The sequence below is a fragment of the Branchiostoma belcheri genome, unplaced genomic scaffold (genome assembly GCF_001625305.1).
Source record: "Branchiostoma belcheri isolate BF01 breed outbred unplaced genomic scaffold, Haploidv18h27 scaffold121, whole genome shotgun sequence".
Lineage (NCBI taxonomy): Eukaryota > Metazoa > Chordata > Leptocardii > Amphioxiformes > Branchiostomatidae > Branchiostoma > Branchiostoma belcheri.
In genome coordinates this window covers 111,455-121,170 of record NW_017802614.1, presented here as the reverse complement: position 1 = coordinate 121,170, position 9,716 = coordinate 111,455, and the positions used below count along the sequence as shown (strand labels likewise).

Here is a 9,716-nt window from a genome sequence, read left to right as displayed (position 1 = left end):
CCACTTGGTAGTAGAACAGAACTGATACAAGGACAGAGCCAGCTTGTAGGACACAACAGGCTGGTAGGACAGACCACAAGAAAGACAGAACCAACTGGTGTGAAGATATAAGCGGCTGCTGAAGGCCTCAGTAGCTTTGTGATAGACTTTGTGATTGCTGTCATGTACTGAATATTTTTGTGTTTTATCAGTGGATTTCAGGTTTTGAATGTCTCTTGATTGATAAGTTTTGGACTACCCCTTGAGCAGTGAGTGGATTTGGACTGTCCCTATGATAGAAACAATTGTTTCAACCTAATGTTCCTCATGCCACACCACTTCAATTACTTCATCTGGCCTGTTTTTGTATAAAATATTTGGATAAAATATTAACTAAGACCAATTGTAAAAGAGACCAATAAGTGAGCCATTTTGTGATTAAGCTCTAACATCGCTGATACTGATTGTTGTGAAATACATACCAGACTGGTCTGAATATGAAGTAATTTAGCTGGTGTAGGCTGAAGTTTAACTCTCATAAGTTAAGTTGAAGTATATTCAACTACTGATATGCCCAAAGGTTGGAGTGTACACTTCTGAATTAAAGATGTGTGTTAATGGACAAAATGGCTTGAGTGACTACTTGTACACCGATTTTCTGTATTAATAAACATCAGAAGGGCAGACAGATTAGCACACATGCATACATGTACCACACGTTGTACCATGAACATGTTAATTTCTCCAAGCTAGGATAGCTAATAGGTACCACTTTTGTATCAGTTATTGGGTTAGGCAGTAATGAAAAGGTAACACATAACAAGTTTCCATGACCAACATAATATGAACAAAATGTTTTTATTTGTCTAACAACATGCTAGGGAACAGTATGTTTTACGCAAAAATGTAGTGTACTACATGAAACAAGCTGCAACTGAAGGAATCGACATACATGCACACGGTACTCTGCGATTTGTTTTTCACATCTTCATCACAATGCCGTTTGTGATGTCCTATTGTTACATGTTACACCAGAGGGAAAACGTATTGCAACATTCTGATATCTTCATGATCACTTTTTATGTTAGACAGATAAGTTTGGGGGAAAATGAACAAACTAAGCAAAAAATAACAAACTAAGCAAATACATAATTTCTCCTGAGCTCCTTCTGTGTATCTGTATGTCACAGATACTACTATATTGTACTACAAAATGTGCCAGCATGGCTTCTATAACACTGTCAGCCAAGCTAATGCTTTGTGCAACTTAGTTACATCATGCACATTGGAAATCATGCAGACTGGATCCACTTGTCTAAAAACTTCTCATCTCAGAAAAGCTGTGTTGAATTTGTGAGACATTAGACAGTCAGGATAGCTGGAAAGGTTTCTCTGTGGCTCTGGTTTTCACACACCTTCACTAAATACTTCTCAGCTGCAGTTATATATGTATCTCTACACATACAAGTACATACACCCTACATGTCACCCAGGACCTGTAACAGGTGTGCAGAACATTAAACAATGAAACTGATGAAGCATCATGAATACAACAGTAATTACTGTTACCTGGGCTCAGAGCCAGTTTTTAACTTCTGTGCACATCAATATTTCTCTGATCAGCTCCAGTTTCTATAGTCCCAGCTATGCTTAACAAAACTAGTCGAAGTATTGAAAACAAAACCTTGTTAACAGAACTGCTACTTTTTGTCTACAGTGACTGACCACACAACTCTGGAATTCTATTGGCAGTGTTGCACTAACTACAAAGGTGAGTAGAGAAGTGTTGGTAGGAATAGGTGACACAGCTGGTCTACACGGGTCATCTAGCTAGCTAAAAAAAATTCCACATGTTATGAGACTCATGATTGCTATGAGTACTTGGTGGTTATCTTTCCTTGAGACGTTGACCACTAGGCTGGAATTAAATGAAAGTACAAAACATGCCCAATAGAGCAACACAATGCATGAGCCTTGTTTACGGGGGGAAATGTCTCAACACCATCACATCCTAATTCCAAAGCAAAGATGCTTAAGCATACTAGTCTCAACAAGCACCACGTCATGGTCAGCTGGCTTCTCCATTACATAGTTTCAACTGATGTAGCAACTGACCAATTAAAAACTTGATATAAAACCAAAGTTCTTCGAAACATTTTGCTTCAGGTTGACTTGAAACATATGCATCCCCCTATTCTTAGCAATATTTCTTTGTGCATGGTCTTGCCACCCTTCTCCACAAACTTATCCAATGTTGGCATGGTCATCATGATGACGTCAATTTGAAAAGGTTTTGTTTTCTTTTTCACACATGATTGTTGGTAACCTCAGACCCAAATATACAGGAACAGACTCTTAATCTCTTATCATACCATCTAGCCACCATGGGTACTTGATGTTTACAAGAAGACAGGGAGCTGACCAAACAATTTTACGGTTTACTGTTATATGGGATCTGAGCACACAATGTGTTTCTATCTGAACAAAAATTTTGTCTTGCATAAAAAGAGATAATGGCTATAAGCCATTCAGATGGCAGCACTGAATAAGCAGAAAATAATGGCTGGGCCTGACATTCCCAGTACATGCACAGCTGCCTCACTTGGACATGGACTATCACAAGTTTCCTAGGGACTCACATACATGAGAAACATTCCTACATATAGTTTGACCTGTCTTACGTAGAAAGTCTAGGAGTTACTCCTGTGTGTGGCTTACAGCTGCCCTTTACATGTGTATATGAGCACAAGTTATCTCTGTACATTACAACAAGCTGCAATAGTTGAACCTAAAAGAGAGCTGCAATCAAGTCCTCATTGTCATCTGGTTGAGAGTAATTTGAAGTAGCAGGTTCCCCTCGGAATCTCAGAATATTTTTCTCCATGGTCCTTTCCTAAGGCTACCTCACTGGCTTGTATAAAGAGGCTATTCCAGTTGTTTACATGCACCGTATTCACTAATGTTGCTATGACAGTATTTGTACAAATGTAGGGACCTCTAGTTGTTAATATCACTAAAACATACAATCACACTATGTTTAAGAGTATAAATAGTCTTGGCACCTGCAATACTTCAGCAGAGCCTTAAAACCCCTGTGACTTGGAGCCACATGGAAACAACATAAATAACCTCATACTGCATAATGCCCTAACAGAGTGTCCATTTCCACTGTCCTTTTAAGTTTGGTCTTCATACTTTACAGTCAGACAGAACCAACCTGCTCATAAACCATCTAGACAGCTCTGGAGCTTTCTGACTGTAACCTTGTCTAGTCTACAAAGGTCAAAGTCAAATGTAGTCTTGGTCACATTGAAGTGTCCTGTTTCCTCAATGAGGTTTACTATTCTCTGCAGATGTTGGCGATCTTTCAGAGTCACAATGCGCTGATGAAGCTCTAACAACTCGTTCAGATACTCATTGTTTGGCTGGCCGTTAGACATCTTGTGCCTTCGGTCTCCTTTGGGTTTACTCTTTGTCTTCTGTTTGGAAGGAGAAGTGTTAATTTTCACATCTTTCACAGAGGCATTGCTGCCTGCGCTCTCACCATCACTCTGTAGCAGTGGCTGTTGGGAGGCAGCCTCAGGCTGGTTCTGGAATGGTGGAGATGTTCCAATACTGTAGTCCTCATTATCATCATCATCATCGTCGTTGTCCTGGTCGGCAAGCTCAGCCATGAGTGAGTTGAGAGCACCTCCGGCCCCACCAGTGGGAACTGATGAGAAGCTTGATGTGGGGCTGGGGTTTCCTGTCTCACCATCCTCACCCTCCATGCTCTCATCCTCCTCATCCTCACTCAGCTGGCTGGCAAATGTTGGAAGTTCTTTCTTGGCAATAGTCTGAGGTTTCACCACGGCCATGGGCTGGCTTCTGCTGGGTTCAACCTTCACCTTTGGCTTAGAGTCTCCTTCTGCTTTTGCCTTGGAAGGTTTTGCTTTGTCTCTTTTTTGGCCTGCCTCCCCAGCAGAGCTACTTTTCTTGTTTTCTTTTTAATTGTATCACCTGCTGTAGACTCACTTGGCCTTTTGCTGGATACTTTTCCTTCCTTCTTTAATTGAGAACCCCTTTCCCTCTTTCACTAGAGGGAGTGTCAGGAAAGAGGGGAGCCTCCTGGAGCACAGATGCTCTTGGAGCAGGCTTGACATCTTTCCCTGAAGGTTTTTCCTCTTTTAGGAACAGTTTTTGGCTTCCTTTGTAGAGAACTTTGGTTCTTTTGATGCAGTCTTCCCTTCCTTTGGGCCTTTTGCTTCTTTTGAAACTGTTTTCCCATCTTTAGAACTGGAAGTACTAGAAGACTTGGGTATTTTCCCTTTATCCTATTGAACAAAAAAGGTATAAGCTAAAACAGTTCTCAGGGGGCGTAATATACTCTGTCCTGTAAAATGATACATGTTATGCACAGGGAAGGGCATTTGTAAAGTTATCCATTTAAAATGCACAAATATCCATTTAAAATGCACAAACCACACCAAGTGAAGAGCTTATAGCATCTATGCATCCCACCACCAAACTGCTTTCAGCAGCTTGCCACTTGGCTGTTTGTATATGTGATGAGACAGTTTGCCTCCTTTTGGACTATTGGAAAAGAGTGATTTTTGCCATGTTGCACTAGCCCCAGTACAAATGGACTGCTTTAAGTGAAAATCACCTTTACTCCCACCCCATGTTTACACCACTCTATACCAACTTTCAGATTTTGGGGTTTTATAACATAACATAGGACACAAAAATATTTATTTGGATGTGAAATAAATTAAGTAGAATAATCCTGTTGAATTTCTGTGTGCTGACCTTAGCTGGGTGTTGTCTGTGAAGAGGCTGCGCAGGAGGACCAGTAAGTGCCGGGGATACCATCTTACTGCTATCTTCTGGGAAAACTGCAACCTGCATATAAATCAAGGTACCAGCATTTAATCCAGAAGTTGTCATGTAGGAACTAGTATTGCATTCATCATCTAAAATAAGAAGAGTATAGAACAAAATATATGGAAGAGATCACTGAGATCACCAACTGGAACTTACCCCCCCTCCTTTGATAAGTCTCCTTCGAAACTCTTCAGAGGGGTTGTTGAAGGTGAGTCTCTCTGGACGGATGTTGTTGACAGGCATGTCCGTGTATAGAAACAAGTCATACTGAAACTGGACCTGCACAATGGAGGAAATATTACTGAATGAGCAAGCTGTACTCAAGGTGCAGAATTTGCAAAGAACAAAATTGAATGTATAAATTATAACAGTGGCACGAATACTGTACAAAATGTCCCCTAACTTATAGTACATCTACTATAATCCACAATGTCACAGAGGAATGTCAGATCTACTAATGTGCTTTACTTTTAAGTTTAGTTTATTTACTGCCAAGTGAATCATCTTTCTATAATCATGACTACCTTTCTTGGCTCTTCCTTATTCTTGAAGTACACTTCAATAGGGAGAAGGAATCCAGCATATCCTGACTCTGATACTTCATATGGAGGTTCTTTCACAGCTGGAAGAAGCAAGGGAAATCATGAATAACTTCCTAATTATTTATTTATTTATTTATTAGACTTTCTAATGCAACAGCAAGTAGCATGGAGGAGAGACAAAACAGGTGCATAAGTGCATTTCTGCCAGTTGTCTCTCCACATACAAAATACATAATAAAACATAATAATTACAGTAACAACCATTCAAGAAAAACTTTTGACTGGTTACACAGTACTTCTGTAGCTGTCTTCTGTATCTCTCAAGTCTTGTGGTGACCGTGGATGAGAAAATAGCATTGTAATTTGTATGATGTAATAACAGTCAAATCATTTGTCAATCAATTACCTTGAGTGTCTATGTGGACACGTGGCATGGCCACAATATACAGGACTCTTAATGCCTATATGTCAATGGAAAACATTATCTTGGCCTTATGCACAGGTGGTTACTTTTCACTGGTTTGTACAGCACAATTTTTCTACAAATGAAGATCTATTACAAAGAAAAAAAGGAGTACCTCGCTTTGGCTTGGGGAAGCTCTCGTGCAGGTGAAAGACCACCTTGTCGATGAAGTGTGCTGCATTGTTACCTTCTGGGCCTCGAACAAACACACTCCAGTCGTGGGTGAATCCTTCTGGTGTGGGCTTCTTACGGTAGGTAGCCCTATGTCCCAGCTCCAAGTTAACCTGCACACACTGAGAATGGGGGCACAATGTTACACATCTGTTTGCTTTGGGAAATTTCTGTATTAGACTTAGAGATCCCTGTCACACATTCAGGACATTCCCACTATTTTGCTCCTCACCACCAAAACCATTGCCGAGCAGCCTGGAATTTGGGCTATTCTTGCTTCAGTTTGTTCCTCTGATCGCTTCTAAGAAGAGTATGCTCCTCTGATCGTACGACTCCAGTTTGATTTGTCAAAGACATTTAAAGACTAGTAGGCAGCCTCCCTGACCAACAACCAACCACAGATGACTTTACTCACAAGTCACAACTAACTCCCAACCATATGCAAGGTCTGGTTGGCTATGTGTGACAGGGGCTTTCAACAACTGTAACACATCTTTTACTTGCACCTGTATGCATATGATACCGGTACAAATGTGGTAAATCAACATTTAAATCTGCGTTGAGCAGACAAGTTTGTTGTTTGTACAACCTGATCCAGACAGAACCTGAACAATTTACTCCCTGGCCAAGGAAAAATGCCTTTCCATAATGCATGACCATAAAATATCATTAGCATGTACTATGAAGTAGCTGCTGACATTCCTCCTATACATTCTCATGGCAACCTACTATATCCTGGACAGAACTCTAGTATAGGGTGTGCAGTCAACAGTACCATACAGGGTTGGACAAGTTTTCAAAAATCCGCTTGTCCTATCGGGCAAGCACATGGTTATTTCTACTTGCCCGACCTAACTTTTCACTTGCCCAATGCAAAATATAAATGACATATTTCTATGCATTTTCACCACAATTAGATTTTTTTATTTAAAAAAAGCACTTTGCAAAGGATTCTCAGACGAAAAGTTATACTTTTGACTGACATCAATAAGATATTATGGGAATACATTATGAGAAAATGATGAGAGATTTTGCTCCAAACACTGGGGCATAATTCCACATCCCAAAAATTTACTTGCCTAATTGGGCAAGTACAGGGGGATATTCACTTGCCCGAACAGTACTTTTACTTGCCCTGGGCAAGTGGGCAATGGGACTTGTCCAACCCTGCCATAACCTTGTTACAAGGTACCCTAGATAACCATGGAAATTTGAGTCATTTTGGCATCACTGTTATGGAGAACAGTCAGTGTTATCTGAAAAAATGTATTTAGCAACTGATATCCATGTGTGTCACTTACTTCTTGTTGTGTCTTATATATTATGAACCCAATTAAATCATCAAATAATAGTCCTAGTAGATACAAATTCATGTGTACATACTAGTATGCTAGCTAACAATATCCCTTCCAAATGAGACTTCAGGCTCTTATAGAGCTTAGTAAAAGGTTTAAACTTTAAGAATACAACTGAGTAAGGATTAAATTTGAGATGACTCTAAATGTGAGTTTAGATTCTAAACTCAGACCAACATCTTAAACTTGACCAAGTCTTTTGAAAGATATCTGGCATTTCTTTTCAAAGATCAATTCACATCTTTTCAATTTCAGAGATTATAGTGAATTTTCCATGCCTTGACAGTTGACACAGTAGGGGCTTTTCTATCGCTCACTTTTCTCATTATGCCTCTCTTGGACAGTGTCCTATTCAAATAGGCAAAGGGATTAGAGGAGCTGCAGGACCATCATGTACCACCAGATATTACCATTTTGATTTTGTCTGCAACTGAGCCTTTTACTTTACAAGCCTAAGTTTTAACCTCCTTTTTTTTACCTCCTAGGATAGTGCAGGTGATTTGGCCATGGTCACCACTGAAGTAAGCTCACCATACCTCATTAAAGGTAAAGGATGATGACAATGACATTATGAATGGTTGTTTTTCTCAGCTGTAGTACATGAAAACATATGTTTATTGTAATTGTATTCTTATTGTACTCTAGTACTTATCCTTTTGTTTGGTTTCTAGACTACAGACAAAAGGAACAAGAATGGTGTGAAGTGATATTATAGCTCTTGATGTTCATGGCAAAGGTAGCTGGTACACTGTACAGAGAAAATTAGCTGAATTTTCATAGTTATGGTGTCATTTCGGTATGTTAACAATTATCATACTAGTTTTGAGCTACATTAGTTTTACCAAGGACCTTGCTTTTACTGGATGTTCAAAATACTACTTAGCAGCCTTCTCAAAACAAGCCGGCTACCGGCGAAAATCGCCGCCTACTCAAATTTTTGCGCCGGCTACTTTCGTCAAAATTTTCAAATTTTTGCGCCGGTTACTTTCGTCTAAATTTTCAGAAAAACAAGTAAGCTCCGTTACATTTTCTCACAAACTTCACCGGCTCATTTCTTCTGACGAACTTCAGACAAATTTCTGCTAGCTTTCTGGATCTGAAAACTGCTTCTTTCTTAGCCTCCTGTGCAGATTTCTAGTGCACGAGTCAGCGTTTGCTTCTACGAGCGGCCCGCGGCCGGCCAGAGCGGCGCGGCCGAAACTTTACGGGGGGAGGGTCTTGTTCGGGGCTCGAGTTGTATCCGCGGAGCTGTATCGCTCGAGCTAGGCGGAACTTGCTTCGTAAACTCGTTGCTTCGTAAACTCGAAAATTTATCAAGCCGCTACCTTCCCAACTTCTCCCGGCACTAGTAACATTCCTGCTACAAATAACTAGTACAAATCACGTCAAAAAATATCAAGACATGTATAGAAGCGTGTTCATATCTTTCATACACAGAGACAAATTTTCAAAAACAAATCGCCATCAGCGAGATTTCACAGCTGTTTAATTCATCAAAAGTTCTTGTCGATCGTAAAATGATCACTCATCTGTTGTCTCCACTAGTGTGTCATTTGTAGCTTAATCACGGCTAGCCAAAAATCAGCGTCAAAACCCCGGAATAAAAACACGCACACTCCACATCGCTGTACAAAAACAGGAGCTTTCAGGCGCCATCTTGTCATGAATAAGTAAGTAGCAGCGTGCGATCGACGCTCTGATTGGTTCACCTCACATGACCTGCGTTCTGATTGGATAAGCGATGTGGCCAGCAGCCGGCAGCGCGGGAAGATTTTTCTTCGCCGGCAGGCTCTCGCCGGTGAAGAAGAGACACATTTACGCTGCTTTCTACGTTTTTTCTACGACTACTAAGCAACATCCTATTAAAGAAATACATAATTAAAGGAATTTTTGGGAAGATGTATATTTCTCTACGCCGATTTTTGGCCATTTTCTCGTAATTTTCTTGTTCAAGGAACCCGGAAGTCAGTGTACCGGGACGCGGGGTGAATTTCCATAGGGCATTTATGGATCGCACCCCGCTAGAATTAAACCGTCAAAACAGAAACAAACTTCCAAAAAGCGAAACTGTGAAATTTTTCACATCCCAATGATTATGTTTTCGATCAAATTGACATTTAAATATGCTTTCTTTATTTTTCTGCATTTTGTGGCCGGGCGCAAAGGACCGCGCGCAATACGATCGGAGTGGCAAACAATTTTAATACAGCCTTTTTCCGGAATTATTTGTGCACGAACAGTAAATTTTGGAGCCACAAGATTGCCATAAAAGCTGCTCAGAATGTACCAAAAACGATGTTTAGGGGTCTAATTTTTACGATTTCCTCCGGGGGAGGCCCCCCG

The 9,716-nt window shown here is 40.4% G+C and overlaps 2 protein-coding genes across 2 annotated transcripts in view; both read right to left on the bottom strand.

The window, feature by feature from the left end:
* Positions 1–818: 818 nt before the first annotated feature.
* The window catches only part of LOC109463051 (protein AF-9-like), a 13,078-nt gene continuing 4,180 nt past the window's right edge, over positions 819–9,716 (bottom strand). Inside the window, exons 2-6 of the mRNA XM_019759756.1 lie at positions 5,963–6,140; positions 5,367–5,464; positions 4,999–5,121; positions 4,768–4,860; positions 819–4,292 (exon numbers count right to left, since the gene is read on the bottom strand). Of these exons, the coding sequence (XP_019615315.1) occupies positions 4,146–4,292; positions 4,768–4,860; positions 4,999–5,121; positions 5,367–5,464; positions 5,963–6,140 (639 nt within the window). The 3' untranslated portion in view covers positions 819–4,145. The remainder of the gene's footprint in view (positions 4,293–4,767; positions 4,861–4,998; positions 5,122–5,366; positions 5,465–5,962; positions 6,141–9,716) is intronic.
* LOC109462997 (protein AF-9-like) lies at positions 3,201–3,836 on the bottom strand. Its single transcript, XM_019759646.1, has one exon. It carries the CDS (start codon positions 3,834–3,836, stop codon positions 3,201–3,203), a length of 636 nt encoding a protein of 211 aa, XP_019615205.1.